Source organism: Ranitomeya variabilis, chromosome 3, assembly GCF_051348905.1.
Source record: "Ranitomeya variabilis isolate aRanVar5 chromosome 3, aRanVar5.hap1, whole genome shotgun sequence".
NCBI classification, from domain to species: domain Eukaryota; kingdom Metazoa; phylum Chordata; class Amphibia; order Anura; family Dendrobatidae; genus Ranitomeya; species Ranitomeya variabilis.
The window spans coordinates 551,952,072-551,971,705 of record NC_135234.1 but is presented as its reverse complement, the minus strand read 5'-3'; the positions used below and the strand labels follow the sequence as shown (position 1 = coordinate 551,971,705).

At 39.2% G+C, this 19,634-nt stretch overlaps 1 protein-coding gene across 1 annotated transcript in view; it reads left to right on the top strand.

The window, feature by feature from the left end:
- The window catches only part of GPC6 (glypican 6), a 1,709,607-nt gene that overhangs the window by 1,026,178 nt on the left and 663,795 nt on the right, over positions 1-19,634 (top strand). The window contains exon 4 of the mRNA XM_077297170.1: positions 12,351-12,516. Coding sequence (XP_077153285.1) covers positions 12,351-12,516 — 166 coding nt within the window. The remainder of the gene's footprint in view (positions 1-12,350; positions 12,517-19,634) is intronic.

Genomic DNA, 19,634 nt, shown 5'->3' with positions numbered 1-19,634 from the left:
TTTATGTTTTAACAAACTAATGTTGACATAAAAATTTTACAAACAGGAATAACCCCTCTAACCACTTTTATCATCCTTCAGCTGTTCAGCAGCCAAAAATGAAAGCGATCAGAATGAACCCTGTATAGCTTGTAGGTATTATGCACACTGAAGAACCTTGTTGAACTACTTACATTAAGGTTTGTATAAGTAATGTCTTGGCTTCATGTCTCTTTCATGCAAAAAGAACAAACAAATAATTAGCATTTTTTTTAATAGGATTCTTCTGGTTTAAAAAAAAAAATTTTCAAAGATCCTTTTGAGTCAATAGAAGAAAGTCCTGTTGAGAGCTCTCATCTATCAGCAAAAGCAATGAGTGGCTACAAAGATTGTTTCCACTTATCGAGGACACATTATGCCCATACATTACTCAGACAACACATCAGACTTGCTCTGTGGTTAGTGGTGTAGTCTTTCAGTGTTGGGTCCTGGGTTTAAATCCCACCAAGGACAACATCTGCAAGCATTTGTATGTTCTCCCCGTGTTTGCATGGGTTTCCTCCCACACTCTAGAGACATACTGACATGGAATGCAGTTTGTCTAACTAATAGGGACAGTGATGATGATGTCTGTAAAGCACTGTGGAATTAATGGCGCTATATAAGCAAATAGTCTGAATTTGAACGGTCTGATGTTTCACTTCCCCTCTGGTGGTGCTGCAAGGAAAATAAACACTTACTGCCATGATGTTGATGTACAATACCTTTTATTTTATGCTCCTAAACTGCCTACAGACTGGAACTTTGGATTTGCAGTTTATTCCACATTCTGAACTTATGATTAAATGAAAGCTGACGGAGTATTACATACAAGACTGCTTGGCTGCATATTCATTTACAATCTAAAGACAATATTTTTCATCTACACATGGAGGCAGCTTGACATTTTGTTAGTGATCGTATGCATAGTTAATTGTGTGAAAACACATTGGCCTGTTATTTACCAAAATGCTGATCTAAGTAGCGAGTACTAATAAGCTGACTTCTTATCGTGGTCATTAATGGGAGAGGAGATACTTTGTCAGAGAAATGATTAAATCACTCTTTGTGAATGATTAAAACTGAAGTTAGGTGAATGATGACCGAGTCCATTTGAAATGTTGAATCAATATTCCTCTGGTACATTAATTACCATGTTCTGCCAGAGATCAATTCTGTAATAAATGCAATAGGAATCAAAAGGTTAGAGGAGTAAATTATTTAGGAAGCCATGAGCTCACTATTAGGCACACACAAAATATTTTGATCTCTATTCTTTTAATAACCTAAGTCAATAACATTATGAGTTACGTCTCTTGATAATTTGCAAACATTTTCTATTTATGACCTTAGCTTTAACATATGCTTACATAATTTGTCTGTTGGTCAAAGCTTTTTACCAATGTACATTTCTGACAGGCAAAATTTACTAGTAGTTAGGCTTTTAATCACCTGGGACAAAAGGTTTAGCTTGCTTTCCCAGAACCTTCAACACCTAGAGTTGCTTATTACCCCATACAAACTCATCACTCAAGGCACACATTAGTCTAGAGGCCCTGTCACACACAGCGACGCTGCAGCGATACAGACAATGATGCTGATCGCTGCAGCGTCGCTGTTTTGTCGCTGTGTGGTCGCTGGGGAGCTGTCACACAGACAGCTCTCTCCAGCGACCAACGATCAGGGGAACGACTTCGGCATCGTTGAAACTGTCTTCAACGATGCCGAAGTCCCCCTGCAGCACCCGGGTAACCAGGGTAAACATCGGGTTACTTGCCGCGCTTAGTAACCCGATGTTTACCCTGGTTACCAGCGTAAATGTAAAAAAAAAAAAAAACAGTACATACTCACCATCTGATGTCCGTCAGGTCCCTTGCCGTCTGCTTCCTGCTCTGACTGACTGCCGCCGTACAGTGAGAGCAGAGCGCAGCGGTGACGTCACCGCTGTGCTGTACTTTCACTTTCACTTTGCGGCGCTCAGTCAGTGTGGGAAGCAGACGGCAAGGGACCTGACGGACATCAGATGGTGAGTATGTACTGTTTTTTTTTTTTTACATTTACGCTGGTAACCAGGGTAAACATTGGGTTACTAAGCGCGGCCCTGCGCTTAGTAACCCGATGTTTACCCTGGTTACCAGTGAAGACATCGCTGGATCGGTGTCACACACACCGATTCAGCGATGTCAGCGGGACCTCAACGATCAAAAAACGGCCCAGGCCGTTCCGACATGACCAGCGATCTCACAGCAGGGGCCTGATCGCTGGTACGTGTCACACATAGCGAGATCGCTACTGAGGTCGCTGTTGCGTCACAAAACTTGTGACTCAGCAGCGATCTCGCTAGCGATCTCGCTATGTGTGACGGGGCCTTTAGCTTTCAAGTCAAAGGGATTGTCCACTTAAAAAAACACCCTTGGATATTTGGTGAATGCATATAACTTACTAATAGACTTACAGAGGTTTCATGATCTGAAGATATTAGTGTGAGCTTTAATCCTGGCAATTACTTCATATATTTGTGCACGACAGAAAAGAACGTTTGGTTTCTGATCCCTGTGTAGAGAATCAAGCATAAGATTGGGATAAGCAAAATCCCTATCGTTCTAAGCATTGAATAAATATTAGAGGGAAAAAGTCATCTTTCTCACCTTCAAACAGTCTTTATTTAATATTTTCAATGCTTTCAGGCTCTCCATGAATGTTCAAAAACCTCATCAGTCACTATCTAGTTACAAAATGAGTCCTCAGTGGTTGATTCTTTTTATTGGTTAACTGAATAGATGGCAATTAGAAAGCTTTCAAGACTTCATTGGTCTCTTCATGTATTACTAGTGAACAGTTTTATATTGATTGTTGTTGTTTATATTGTTGTTGATTTTTGTGAAAAATTTATTTTTAAAACATGTTGTAATTTTTTTACATTTCACTATTTGTATTAAAATAAAATATTTAATTCTTGCACATTTTACACTGGTTACTGGCATTTAAGACACTATAGGTCATTGTGAAGGGAGGGGGAGCATGGTCAGCTGTGGAATCATCTCTTGTGATTAGTGGATCTTGTGTTATCAGCCAGCTATAGAGGTGACATATATAGACTTGTCTTTGTAATCCTGTTTCTGATAGTATGGAGTCTTGCTATAAATTTTCTCTGAAAGAATAGGAATTATGAATCTAAAAAGCCCCAGTGGTTAGTGTAAAAATATCAAGATTAATCATTCTTTTTCAATTAAGGAAAATTTTAAAAAACATATGTAGGACAAAAATCTGATTCGAACAAAAGGTAATTTCCTGATTATAACTTCCCTTTATAGCTTACTAAGGCGTTCCACATGATAAAGAGGGAAACTCTGAGTTCAGGATTAGCAGCTCATACAAGTAAAGCTATTAACCACTTGGAATGGACACTAACATGTATTATGGAGAACTATACCTCACAAAAATTCTATGTTCCTATTGAAATAGATGAGCATAGGGGCCTCTTAGATCTATAGAATCTTTAGAAAGCTAGCTGTGATACAGCCTGACTATATAATTTACCCAAGATACTAGACAACATTTACAACCAGTGCACTCGCTTGTGTTCTTTCTTTCATTTATTGTTTGATTAAATAGAAAATAGTAATAAAGCAAACCAAATTATTCTGTGTAGCCCTCCATATAACCTCTAGCAGCAGTTCATTGTTAATATTTTCAAGACTAAACAGGTTTCTCCATCTGGCATGATTTTTGGAAAAGCCATACGTGAGGGAGAGACAAAAGTCGTCATGAATGATTGCAAATTGTCATCACTCTTAAAGATAGCCATCAAGAGGAATCACCATTGAGGATGACTAATTTTCCTCCAATCTACATTCTAAGTCAATAAAACTTTAATTTTTTTGTAAGTAGATGTAAAAAGATGGTGATGAGGAGGGAGAAGGGCGATGTAGCTGCAGTTTCTAATTAGAGGGACTGTGTACCTACATATCTATATGCTGTGAGAAGGGTGGAAGATATATACTTGAATCTGAGCAGATGGCACAGCTTTTACACTGTAAAGAAAAAGATATTAATATGAATGTTTTAAAAAGGTGCCAAACAATGGTCTCTATACTTTAGGCGGTAACTTTACAGTCAATGCCTGAGAACATTGTCTTTCAGACAAACCCAAAAAATCTTACACAATGAATGTTATGGAATCCCATGTACCGTCAATTCAGACCCGTGCTCTCTTGGGACAACTCTCCACTATACTGCCAAGCATCCCAAAGACCACGGGTATCTTTCTCAATAGACTTATTTAGTACTTACAACACATTAAAAAGTCTGTGATTATTTGGCCACAGGTGGCCTTTTTCAAGCCATATCAAAAGCCACCATATCAATGGGCCTCTCCTCACTGATGATGTCATCGCAGATTGTCAACTCTTTATTCTATGACACCCTTTGATCTGCATTTGGTGTCCTGAGACTATACGACTATACTTGCTTGCTCCTCTCCGATGCTCTCCATGAATGTAAGTCAATTGATGATTATTTGACCACCCCTTCTACTTTTTGGGCAGTTTTACAAATCTGATTTATTGTGGGATTTACCTGATTACTACCAAGGGGTGTGATTGGTCTTGTTCATTTTGATGGCATTATGCAAATTCTTTACACAAAAAGCACTTTTTCTACCATTATAAATGGTATGATAGCATCAGAGACAGTTTTGGTCAACAACCCCCAGAGCCCTTCCTCCCGACTTCCCAGCCCTCCACCTCCAAAACCAACTTCTCCACCATTACAGAAGATCAACTCTCCACTCAACTCTCAAGATCGCATCTCACCACCTGTGCACTTGACCCGCTCCCATCCCACCTCATCCCAAACTTCACCACAGTCTTCATCCCAACCCTAACCCATCTCTTCAACCTATCACTAACAACTGGTGTTTCTCCTCAAGATTTAAACATGCCTCCATCACACCTATCCTCAAAAAGCCCTCTCTTGACCCATCCTCTGTATCTAGCTATCGCCCTATATCACTTCTCCCTTATGCCTCCAAACTACTGGAACAACACGTCTACCTTGAACTGTCCTCCCATCTCTCTTCTTGCTCCCTCTTTGACCGCTTACAATCTGGCTTCCGGTCACACCATTCCACTGAAACTGCCCTAACTAAGGTCACCAACGACCTCTTAACCGCCAAGAGCAAGCGACACTACTCTGTCCTCCTCCTCCTCGACCTGTCGGCTGCCTTTGACACAGTGGACCATTCCCTATTATTACAGACCCTCTCATCCCTTGGCATCACAGACTTGGCCCTATCCTGGATCTCATCATACCTAACAGACCGGACATTCAGCGTCTCCCACTCACACACCACGTCCTCACCTCGCCCCCTATCTGTCGGAGTCCCGCAAGGTTCAGTCCTTGGGCCCCTGCTCTTCTCCATTTACACCTTTGGCCTGGGACAGCTCATAGAATCTCATGGCTTTCAGTATCACCTCTATGCTGATAACACACAGATCTACATCCCTGGACCAGATGTCACCTCCCTACTAACCAGAATCCCTCAATGTCTGTTCACTATTTCATCCTTCTTCTCCGCTAGATTTCTGAAACTTAACATGGACAAAAAACAGAATTCATCATCTTTCCCCCATCTCATGCGACCCCCCCAACGAACCTAACCATTACAGTAAATGGCTGCCCACTCTCCCCAGTCCCACAAGCTCGCTGCCTCGGGGTAATCCTTGATGCTGATCTCTCCTTCAAACCACATATCAAAGCCCTTTCCACTTCCTGCCGACTTCATCTCAAAAATATTTCACGAATCCGTTCATTCCTCAACCAAGAATCTGCAAAAACCCTAGTCCATGCCCTCATGATCTCTCGCCTTGACTACTACAACCTCCTGCTCTGTGGCCTCCCCTCGAACACTCTTGCACCCCTCCAATCTATTCTAAACTCTGCTGCCCAACTAATCCACCTGTCCCCCCGCTATTCCCCGGCCTCCTGTTGTGAACTATACTTCTTGGCTCCCTCTTGTGGTCACTAGTGGTTTGGCACTTGGATTGTCTTTTCCCAGGTTGGTACTCACCTGGTTCGTTAGGCCTGGGGTGTTGCTATTTAAACTTCCTGGATTCTCAGTCCAGTGCCTGGCATCGTTGTAATCAGTTCATTTCTGTTTGCTCCTGTCTTCAGGTCCTGGTTCTTTGCAAGATAAGCTAAGTCCTGCTTTCTTATTTTTGTTTATTTGCATTGTTCATATTTTTGTCCAGCTTGTACAAAATGTGATTCCTGATATCGCTGGAAGCTCTAGGGGGCTGATATTCTCCCCCCTCACCGTTAGTCGGTTCGGGGGTTCTTGGATATTCAGCGTGGATATTTTGCAGGGTTTTTTGCTGACCATATAAGTCATCTTACTATCTTCTGCTATTAGTCAGTGGGCCTCTCTTTGCTAAAATCTAGTTCATTCTTACGTTTGTCTTTTCTTCTTACCTCACCGTTATTATTTGTTGGGGGCTTGTATTATAACTTTGGGGTCTTTTCTCTGGAGGCAAGAGAGGTCTTATTTTCCCTGATAGGGTTAGTTAGTTCTCCGGCTGGCGCGAGACGTCTAGAATCAACGTAGGCACGTTCCCCGGCTACTGTTAGTTGTTTGTGCTAGGATCAGGTATATGGTCAGCCTAGTTACCACTTCCCTATGAGCTGGTATTTATGTTTGCAGACTTTGCTGTAAACTCTGAGATCCTCTGCCATTGGGATCATAACAGCCTCCACCCTCTGTCAATCCCTTCACTGGCTCCCCATTGCCCAGAGACTCCAGTACAAAACCCTAACTGTGACATACAAAGCCATCCACAACCTGTCTCCTCCATACATCTGTGACCTCATCTCCCGGTACTTACCTACACACAACCTCCGATCCTCACAAGATCTCCTTCTCTACTCCCCTCTTATCTCCTCTTCCCACAATCGTATACAAGATTTCTCTCGCGTATCACCCCTACTCTGGAACCCTCTACCACAACACATCAGACTCTCGCTTACCATCGAAATCTTCAAAAAGAACCTGAAGACCCACCTCTTCCAACAAGCCTACAACCTGCAGTAACCACCGATCGACCAAACCGCTGCATGACCAGCTCTATCCTCACCTACTGTATGCTCACCCATCCCTTGTAGATTGTGAGCCTCCGCGGGCAGGGTCCTCACTCCTCCTGTACCAGTTATGACTTGTATTGTTTAAGATTATTGTACTTGTTTTTATTATGTATACCCCTCCTTACATGTAATGCGCCATGGAATAAATGGCGCTATAACAATAAGTAATAATAATAATAAATAATAATAAATAGTCCATTACAATAGTGATTATGATTATATTACCTCCAAGACAATCCAAATCTCTCTGATTTTTTGTAGTTTCAATTTTTAGATTATGATTTTTATTCTATATTTTGTATTTCTAAAACAACAGAAGTTAGATTGATGAGAGGGGTGAGGAGGAATAGCTCATTGAGACCCAACAATAAGTGGCCTCGCATGTGTCTGTGTCTGTATATGAAATCTCTCTTTTTATATGGCTTGATAAAGACCATCTGTAGATGAAATGTCATAGATATTTTTATGTAATTACACTAACAAATAAGTTAATTAAATAAGACAACCGGGCCTTGGATATCCTTACTTTTACTATAAAGTCAGAGAGCACGTAATGTATACTATTAAAGGGGTATCCCTATCTCCAAAATGCTATCCCAACATGTAGTAGGTGTAATAATAATAATATTAGCAAATGCCTCCAATTGGAAATTAAATATAGTTCTTCTGATTTGCTATGTCACTTATTCCATGCAAAAGGCATTGCAGGAGCTTATGGATCCACGGTTACGATATAGGGACAGTTATTTAGTTGTTAGTTAGCTGTTAGTGGTCATAACCATGGATACCTAAGCTACTGCAATGTCTGCACATGGGGTAGTCGACATAGCGAATCAGAAGAGCTATACCACATTTATGGAGGTATTTGCTATTATTACATTTACTACATATTGGCATAGTATCTTGGAGATGGGAATACCTCTTTGAATAAAGGTTCACTTTGATAAACCTCCAAAAGAAACTTTATAATGTGCTCTATTATTTGGGATAAGTAAAATAACACCCCTTCCAAATAGCGATAATTTGATATTATACTCCCAGTTTAATGTCCAATAGCAAAATTCAGAAATTTTTGGGCAATCTTTATTCTATTGATGGACCTGTTCATGGCTAAATTATATTATATCGTTCAAATAATATATATATAGTATTAGGTGAAATGTTTTAGGTAATTCCCCAATATACTTATGAACTCTTTATGCAAATTGAAATTTACAAACAAGAAACCTGTAAAGTTTTCAGTAAAATATCAACAATTGTTAAGATATTGAAACATGTTTAGCTTGTTTAGAGTATACAAGGCTGATGACCGGAGATTTGTGAGACTCTGAGAACTTACGTCTAGTTTGCCCAACAGATGCTTCATTTGTTACATTAAACTAAGATGCAGTGATAGTCTGTTATAGAGCAATTAATGGCTGTAATGGAAAAAAAAGATTATAAGTTATAGATAGGGGTTTAAAACAAAGTATGCATTTTATTTATTTCCTTGCCTACTTTAATGCCTTGTGGGAACAATATAAGAATATAATGCAGAATATTAAAGAGTTGATAAAATATTGTTCTGTGAATTGTGGGACTATGAAATATTCAGCCGCAACTGTTTGGTGCAATAAAAAAGTCTAATGGCCTAATGAATGAACATTAGCAATATGCAGAATACCATACGTACAGCTCTACTGTGCTTTGGTGCTTTACAACCTTCATGCTTCAGGGGAATCATAATAATGAGCCATCATCAAAGCAAATCCTATAAAAGAAGGCATTTGCTTGAGACTTTTTCAGTAACCTTTCATTTCTCATTCTACCTTCCAAAGGTATAATAGTTTTTCATGTACATTCCCTTACATAAACAGCGATAACAGCAATATAACAAAAAACAATGTTGCATCAATAAAATTTTGTTATGAAATGCTGTAAAGATAAAAACTAATATTCCGGTACACGTTATAATTAATTTGTTACAATACAGCTATGTAATGTACTATGCTGCTAAGTAGTCATGAGACAGTGTAAATCTATAAGCCTATCATGGGATTTTGTAAGAAAATAAGAAATATATTGCACAAAACTAAGCCAAAATTGGTATTTATTTTGTTTTACTGCAGAGGCACATGTAACCTCTGATGCTGCTAGTAGACAAATCCCAACACTATGTGGGGCGGGAGGGTGGTAGTAAAAATGTAATATGCTGAAATGGGTCTGTAATAGAAATGGTAAGAGTGATCTGCGGATGATCAGGTTGGAGTCAAATTTGCTGAAATTAGCAGTTTGACATGTATTTGAACAATCTGTGATTTGATTCGATAGGATCTGGAACAACAAAAAATTCCTATGTACATGCTAATAGTATCTAATATAGCCATGTGAGATTCCCCACAATGCCCTGCAGCAAATAACTCACATGGAATAGCTCAGTCAATATGTGGGATATCACAGCCAGTATAATGTGCCACTTGCATATTAAAAAGGCTATATTTGCATTACAGAGATTAAAATAGCCTCAATATACTCCAAATGGGAACTCTAAGCATTATACACATATTTCCCACTAAATAAGACATTTTATAATTAAATTGAATTCTAGTGAAACTTTGGCAAAACCGCCAAATTCAAATTTTTAAAAAGATCCACTCATCTATAATTAGTAAGTTTTTAGATTCAGCAGTTAGTTTAAGTCTGCTGAAGTTAAAAACAAAACTGAATTAAAGGCAAACCAGCAGTTTTGGTCATACTTGTTTTTGTCTTTTGGGTTGCGATTACAAGGTTTCACAGAAACCGCTCACAATTTTCAAATATTTTATCTCAGGAGAAATTTGGGAAATATTTATAGAAGCATATCTTTTTGTGAATCCAAGATAATTTTAGTTTCTTGCCCTTTGAGGGTTGCATTGAGTTTTAAGCTATACAGATGATCACAGTCCCATCAGCCGACACCAAACTTTATACCTCCGATCACAGCTGCGGACTCATGCTGTTATTTGGGATCTGCTGCTGTCTAACCTTTGGTGAGGATTTTACCACCGATCAGAAGCAGTGTTTGCCGTGCTGTCATGCACAGTGCGACAAACACCTGGTGTTCAGGGGGCTGAACCTGAAGAGTAACACGGACTTCCTTGTGAAGTCCATGTTCGGTGTCCGTGACTGTGGGTGCTCGGTATGGATGCCAAACTTTACTGTTCAGGTTCACCCATCTCTAGTAAGCAGCCATCATTTAAAGAAATTAAAAGCTAAGAATAGGGGATGGAAGTGCACAACTTGTGATGTTGGTATCCCACTGCAGTTCTGAAGAACATTGGAAAGGGGAGCAGTAGTCTTAGTCTGTCAATAAGGCCGGAGACTCGCATGAGTCTTTCGCATCAATACCCGACACTGCCTCTGGCACTCGGGACCAGAGAGTTCGGCTGCATGTTTCTTTCTTTCTCGCATTGCACTCGCAAGTGTGACCCTGACCTAAGAATACAAGTGGTAAGGAGTTTCTGGACCTACAGTGTAGAGTCAGTGTAACTGTGAATTGATTGATTTATGATATATTTTAGTACAGCTCCTTAATTACACCATTTATTTGCACACTGCAAACAAAGAGGGCAATTTAATTCCCCTTCATCTTTATTTCGCTGGTTAAGAAAAATCCTGAGCCAAGGCTTGTATGTTAGAAAAAAATGTGTTTCCTGGATTGTGACACAGTGATACACACCTGATATACACCTGGTATAAGCTTTTTTTATTTTGCATTTCTTTTACTTTTTTGTAATAAAAAAGAAAACACAAAAACATTCTAATTTCAGAAATGTCAATGCAAGTGTCAACTTCACAAATTGTGTGTGTTGTATAACAATATATTTTTGGTCCACTTTCTATTGTATTAGTCCAATTTTGGAACCATGCATGCCAAACAAATAGTGTTTTTTTGAAGGTTTACAATTTAAGTAGCCTAAAAAGTCTGTTAAGCAATTGGTTACTACTAGTTACCATCTGTTTCCCCTAGGTTACTTGGACATTACTAATGCTCTGTTTATGCTCTAGAGCTCAAAAGGAGTTCAATACAGTCCTAGTAGACCTCAGGGTGTTATAACTATACATACACATCTTTTCCAAGAAATTAGAGACCTTGCAGTACTGAGATTCGCAGTGAATCAAATGTTGTTAAAAAATTCAGCGAACCTGACGAATTTGATATTAAAACTATAAACCAGTGACTGGGGGCTTTAAACACATCCCATCAATTTTCTACTAGGATGTGACACTTGAGCCAGTTTACTGGTGAAAAAAGTGAATATCTATATAATGAAATAAATGTTTTTGCACTAAGAATTTTCATTTATCCTGCTCCCATCACTTTTCTGGAAAGAGGGTGAGTTTAGCAGGAAGGGAGGTGCCTCCTACAACTCAGCAAGTTTATCATAATTTTCATGAGAAAATGGGAGAAATTAAAGACCATATTTTGGATATATTTGACTTTTCTGCCACACATACATATGGAAGATGTACACATTTACAAAAATGTAATAAGTCTAAAATTCTTAATAAGTTTTCTGTATTTTACTCTATTGGTCTCTGGTTTAAAACTGCTGCAGGAAATGCCAATCTAAGTACATTTCCTCCCTCCTGTCACCCAGTTTTCAACATAATATTAGAAATCAGGAGTAAAGGAGACATAACAGAAGCAGTGCAGTCATGTTTGTCCACTGTCTTTCAAGACATATTCCTGAAGTAGAAATGAAGAAAGGGAGCTCAATGATGAGGGCAGTGCACAAGGATACATTTTCCTTCCTGCCTGTTCACACTAAGTGCATTTCTTGCTTCCAATTCCATACAACTATTTGATGACTGCTAAGAACACTTGGTCTAAATCTGTGAACTATTACATTGCAAAGGTTTTTTTTAATCTTTAAGTTTAATCTTTATTTGAATTGAATAGGCTTTCAGTGAATGAAGTTTTTAGTAAAATTTCTTAACCAGCTCTGAAGAACTTCATGTACAGTAATTTATATGTGAATAGTAATTTTTAGGGATTGTGCAAATACTACAAGCCTGATGGCAGAGAATTGTCATGTTTTCACATTCCCTTTATAAAAATATAGTAATTTGCAAAACTCTGAATATTTACTACTATTTTACTTTTTAGCTGAGATGAATACTGAACTTGATAACTTTTCAGTAAAATTGCTTGACACATATGTCTATCTCTACAGCTGAGTCCGAATGCAGGATGTCTTCGAGCATTACTGAAGATGCTGTATTGTCCATACTGTCGGGGGATGCCCAACTTGAAGCCTTGCACCAACTACTGCCTCAACGTTTTGAAGGGCTGTTTAGCCAATCAGGCTGATTTGGACATTGAATGGAATCTTTTTGTCGGTATGGAAATATATATATATTCAATATTGTTGGATATAAAAATTGTTTAGTGTTGATTAAGTGATATAAAGAGGATCAGATATACAGTAGTTCGAGTCTGAATAAATCCCCCCCCCGTCAGTTAGCCAATTTAACAAAAAGTCTGCTATGAAACTATTTAATTTCTGGCTGAAATGAACTTCTTATCTTGTCTTCAAGGCCAGTTTCTCATGAGTGCATTAATAAACTTATATAACATGTATATATATTATAAATATATTATAGACCTAATTACATCAGATATGAGATCATAAAGCTTAAGCATTGTATAACGTGTCTTTAGACAATTTCCTGATATATTTTAAATAAATCCATAATTCTGATTACTATCTTCTAGAAAGAAAATAGAATTACATTAGTCAGACTTATAGAAAAATAAATGCAATAGGAATTCAATACTGTAACATACTGATGACATGTATATCAGCATGCATTACTTTCGTGCAGATAGTATGTACCCTTTAAAGTCTATGGACAGAGTATAATATACAAATGCATCTACAGTACATTTACACTTGTAATTCAAACAATATCTATAGAGTTAAAGGAGATTTCTATTCTAAGTGAAAATTAAATTAACAGATGCTACATTTTGTGGCCAACTTCTTTAACTCCATAGTGCAAAATTACATAACCGTACATCCGAGATAGGGTTCCGCAAGTATGGAGAGGGCTCAGGAGCTAAGCTGCCTCCATATGCAGTGGATACCAGATGAAGTACCTACTCCTATGTTCATCCAACTACTATAAGCCCCCAACCACGTGGCTGCTATCTTTGAAATCCTGTGAAGCACAGCCATAGGCTTCACATTGTATGAGACTGAAATTTACCTTATTTATACATTATGGACAGTATACTGAATACAACTGTATTGCAGTATATAATATACGCAATCAAATTATCACAGGTTCAAGTCCCCTACTAGGACTGAAAATTAAGGTTAGAAATTGGAAAAAAAACTTTAAAAATATAAAAAAATGGTAAAAATGGTAAAATTTCAATCAACGCCATATCTTCCTTTAAAAATAAAGAGATAAAAAAAATCAGTTGGCATTGCTATTGCATCCAAATAAGTCTGGTCTATCACAATATAAAATTAATTGAACTTAAGGTAAACACCATGAAGAAAAATAACATTGAAATCTAAGACTTAAGGTTTTTCAGTCTCTACACCTCCTTAAAAAATTCAATTAAAAGAGATAAAATAGTCATATCAGCAGTCAGAATGAACCCTCTTCCTCTACCAAAGAAAATGTTTAAAATTTTCTTTCATTAGTATTTGTTTCTCATTATTCAGTATATTGTATGGTAAAAGGCATATTGTCATATAAACTACATCCTCTCCTGCATAAAACAAGTTCTTGTATCGCTAGGTACAGTGAAGGAAATAATTATTTGATCCCTTGCTGATTTTGTAAGTTTGCCCACTGACAAAGACATGAACAGTCTATAATTTTAAGGGTAGGTTAATTTTAACATTGAGAGACAGAATATAAAAAATGAAATCCAGAAAATCACATTGTATAAATTATATACATTTATTTGCATTTTGCAGTGAGAAATAAGTATTTGATCCCCTACCAACCATTAAGAGTTCTGGCTCCTACAGACCAGTTAGAGGCTCCTCATCAACTTGTTAGCTTCATTAAAGACAGCTGTCTTACATAGTCACCTTTATAAAAGGCTCCTGTCCACAGACTCAATTAATCAGTCAGACTCTAATTTCTATAACATGGGCAAGACCAAAGAGCTTTCTAAGGATGTCAGGGACAAGATCATAGACCTGCACAAAGATGGAATGGGCTACAAAACCATAAGTAAGATGCTGGGTGAGAAGGAGAGGAATGTTAGTGCAATAGTATGAAAATGCAAGAAATACAAAATGACTGTCAATCGACATCGATCTGGGGCACTATGCAAAATCTAACCTCGTGAAGTATCCTTGAGCATGAGGAAGGTGAGAGATCAGAATAAAACTGCACGATGAAACTTGTTAATGATCTCAAGGCAGCTGGGACCACAGTCACCAAGAAAACCATTGCTAACACATTACGTCGTAAAGGTTTAAAATCTTGCAGTGCCCGCCATGTCCCCCTGCTCAAGAAGGCACATGTGCAGGCCCATCTGAAGTTTGCCAATGAACACCTGGATGATTCTGTGAGTGACTGGGAGAAGGTGCTGTGGTCAGATGAAAAAAAATTAAGCTCTTTGGCATTAACTCAACTCGACATGTTTGGAGAAAGAGAAATGCTGCCTGTGACCCAAAGAACACCAACACCACTGTCAAGCATGAATGTGGAAATGCTATGTTTTTGGGGTGTTTCTCTGATAAGGGCACATGACTACTTCACTGCATCAATGGGAGGATGGATGGAGCCATGTACCGTAAAATCCTGAGTGACAACCTACTTCCCTCCACCAAGACTTTAAAAAAATGTTGTGGCTGGATGTTCCAGCAAGACAATGACCCAAAACATTTAGCCAAGGCAATAAAGGAGTGGCTCAAAAAGAAGCACATTAAGGTCATGGAGTGGCCTAACCAGTCTCCTGACCTTAATCCCATAGAAAACTTATGGAGGGAGTCGAAGCTCCGAGTTGCCAAGCGACAGCATGAAAATCTTATTAATTTAGAGAGGATCTGCAAAGAGGAGTGGACCAAAATTCCTCCTGATGTGCGCAAACCTCATCATAAACTACAAAAAACATCTGACTGCTGTGCTTGCCAACAAGAGTTTTGCCACCAAGTATTAAGTCTTGTTTGCCAGAGGGATCAAATACTTCTCACTGCAAAATGCAAATAAATTTATATAATTTATACAATGTGATTTTCTGGATTTTGTTTTTGATATTCTATCTCTCAATGTTAAAATTGACCTACCCTTAAAATTATAGACTGTTCATGTTTTTGTCAGTGGGCAAACTTACAAAATCAGCAAAGGATCATATACTTATTTCTTCACTGTATATGAAAAAATTAAAAATGATTGCCCTTGAAGGGTAAAAAATTGAAAAAAGAAAAATGAAAATCCTTTGGAACTTAAGAGGTTAAAATGATAATTTGGAAGATTTTTGTTTATTTATGACATACAATAGCTACAGTAGATGACTGCATAATGGTATTGCTTCAGGTATCCTTGGCTGAAATTAATTGAATGGAGTAACTTGATTATTTTATTAATTCTTAGTACCTCTACCATAAAATATACTGTTTCTACTTTCTGTAACGTGGCTTTAACAGTTTCTGACAGTTATGCCTCGCTATAAAATGAAGTGCTTAATTACTGACATACAGTATAAAGGGAAGGTAGGCAGCCAATAAGGAGTTAAAAATGAAATCTGCAAAGCTTTAAAAAGAATTGGTTTTGCAAACTGAAAAAAGGGATTTATGAAGGATGTAGTGATAAATGTCTTGCAGAATGCTGATAAAACCTTCTATCCAGCCTTTCTGATTGTGCAGTGGGCTCTTTTTCTATCTCATCAGAGAAGCATTGGTAGATTAATTACCAGCACAAGTGGATTTATCAAATAGTTGGAAGCAGTAATTAATCTAGCTGCACTCTTCAATGGATCCATAAAACATTTACCGGCTGTACAGTTCAAGAACAAGTTTTAGAATTCTGATCTGGCATTGTTCATGTGAATTAAGTTTTCAAATGTATTACTTTAACCCCTTCCTGACATCAGACGTACTATCCCGTCGAGGTGGGGTGGGCCCGTATGACCGCCGACGGGATAGTACGTCATCACCGATCAGCGGCGCTCACGGGGGGAGCGCGGCCGATCGCGGCCGGGTGTCAGCTGCATATCGCAGCTGACATCCGGCACTATGTGCCAGGAGCGGTCATGGACCGCCCCCGGCACATTAACCCCCGGCACACCACGATCAAACATGATCGCAGTGTACCGGCGGTATAGGGAAGCATCGCGCAGGGAGGGGGCTCCCTGCGGGCTTCCCTGAGACCCCCGGAGCAACGCGATGTGATCGCGTTGCTGCGAGGGTCTCCTACCTCCTTCCTGGCTGCAGGTCCCGGATCCAAGATGGCCGCGGCATCCGGGTCCTGCAGGGAAGGAGGTGGCTTACCGAGTGTCTGCTCAGAGCAGACACTTGGTAAGCCTGCAGCCCTGCACAGCAGATCGTCGATCTGGCAGAGTGCTATGCACACTGCCAGATCAATGATCTGTGATGTCCCCCCCTGGGACAAAGTAAAAAAGTAAAAAAAAAATTTTTCCACATGTGTAAAAAAAAAAAAAAAAAAATTCCTAAATAAATAATAATAAAAAAATATATATTATTCCCATAAATACATTTCTTTATCTAAATAAAAAAACCAAAACAATAAAAGTACACATATTTAGTATCGCCGCGTCCGTAACGACCCAACCTATAAAACTGCCCCACTAGTTAACCCCTTCAGTAAACACCGTAAGAAAAAAAAAAAAACAAGGCAAAAAACAACGCTTTATTACCATACCGCCGAACAAAAAGTGGAATAACACACGATCAAAAAGACTGATATAAATATCCATGGTACCGCTGAAAACGTCATCTTGTCCCGCAAAAAACAAGCCGCCATACAGCATCATCAGCAAAAAAATAAAAAAGTTATAGTCCTGAGAATAAAGCGATACCAAAATAATTATTTTTTCTATATTTTAGTTTTTATCGTATAAAAGCGCCAAAACATAAAAAAATGATATAAATGAGATATCGCTGTAATCGTACTGACCCGTCGAATAAAACTGCTTTATCAATTTTACCAAACGCGGAACGGTATAAACGCCTCTCCCAAAAGAAATTCATGAATAGCAGGTTTTTGGTCATTCTGCCTCACAAAAATCGGAATAAAAAGCGATCAAAAACGGTCACGTGTCCGAAAATGTTACCAATAAAAACGTCAACTCGTCCCGCAAAAAACAAGACCTCACATGACTCTGTGGAGCAAAATGTGGAAAAATTATAGGTCTCAAAATGTGGAGACGCAAAAACTTTTTTGCTATAAAAAGCGTCGCTGGTTTCACACTTGCGTTTTTGTCTGCAGCGTTTTTTGCACAAAAAAACGCATGCGTTTTTTCCCTATATTTAACATTGAAAACGCATGCGGTTTTTTTGTACGCGTTTGGTCGCGTTTTCAAACGCATGCGTTTTTTTTCTGCATGCGTTCATTTTCAGAAATACAACCTGCAGTATTTTCTTGCGTTTTTAAGCACATGCGTTTGTTTGCGTTAAAAACGCATGCATTTTTATCGAAAAAAAACAGAAAACACACTGAAAAGCCACCCACCACCATCAAGGTGATAAAGGGATCCAAACCCTAACCCTAACTCTACCCCTAACCTCACCCCTAACCGTTTAATGAACATTTTCTGACAGTCATAGTGCCACGTATTTCAGTGCCACGTATTTCAGTGCCACGTATTTCAGTGCCACGTATTTCAGTGCCATGTATTTCAGTGCCACGTATCACGTATTTCAGTGCCACGTATTTCAGTGCCACGTATCACGTATTTCAGTGCCACATATTTTAGTACCACGTATTTCAGTTGCACGTATTTCAGTGCCACGTATTTCAGTGCCACGTATTTCAGTGCCACGTATTTCAGTGCCACGTATCACGTATTTCAGTGCCACGTGTTTCAGTGCCACGTATTTCAGTGCCACGTATTTCAGTGCCACGTATTTCAGTGCCACGTATTTCAGTGCCACGTATTTCAGTGCCACGTATTTCAGTGCCACGTATCACATATTTCAGTGCCACGTATTTAAGTGCCACGTATTTCAGTGCCACGTATTTCAGTGCCACGTATTTCAGTGCCACGTATCACGTATTTCAGTGCCACGTGTTTCAGTGCCACGTATTTAAGTGCCACGTATCACATATTTCAGTGCCACGTATTTAAGTGCCACGTATTTCAGTGCCACGTATTTCAGTGCCACGTATTTCAGTGCCACGTATCACGTATTTCAGTGCCACGTGTTTCAGTGCCACGTATTTAAGTGCCACGTATCACATATTTCAGTGCCACGTATTTAAGTGCCACGTATTTAAGTGCCACGTATTTAAGTGCCACGTATTTCAGTGCCACGTATTTCAGTGCCACGTATTTCAGTGCCACGTATTTCAGTGCCACGTATCACATATTTCAGTGCCACGTATTTAAGTGCCACGTATTTAAGTGCCACGTATTTCAGTGCCACGTATTTCAGTGCCACGTATTTCAGTGCCACGTATTTCAGTGCCACGTATTTAAGTGCCACGTATTTAAGTGCCACGTATTTCAGTGCCACGTATTTCAGTGCCACGTATTTCAGTGCCACGTATTTCAGTGCCACGTATCACATATTTCAGTGCCACGTATTTAAGTGCCACGTATTTAAGTGCCACGTATTTCAGTGCCACATATTTCAGTGCCACGTATTTCAGTGCCACGTATCACGTATTTCAGTGCCACGTGTTTCAGTGCCACGTATCACGTATTTCAGTGCCACGTATTTCAGTGCCACATATTTCAGTGCCACGTATTTCAGTGCCACGTATTTCAGTGCCACGTATTTCAGTGCCACGTATTTCAGTCACGTTTAGGGTTAGGGTTAGGGGTAGGGTTAGGGCTAGGGTTGGAGGTAAAGTTAGGGTTGGGGCTAAAGTTAGGGTTAGGGTTTGGATTACATTTACGTTTGGATTAGGGTTGGGATTAGAATTATGGGTGTGTCAGGGCTAGGGGTGTGGTTAGGGTTACCTGTTGTGAATTTGGATTCTGGGCTCCCCCGGTGGCCGCTTGTGGAATTGGACTTGTCATCCTCTTTCCTGTTTCACCTGGTTCCATCAGTAGTGGGTGTCGCTATTTAAGCTCATTTCTCTGGTGGTTTCTTGCCGGTCAACAATGTTATCTGATGCCTCTCAGTGCTTGTTCCTGCTTCTAGACAACTACTAGATAAGTTGGACTTTAGTCCATGTTTTGTTTTGCCTATTTGTTCCAGTTCACAGCTGAAGTTTTGTTACTGTGTCTGGAAAGCTCTCGTTGATCAGGGATTGCTACTCTGGCGTTATGAGTTAATGCCAGAGTTTAAGGTAATCTCTGG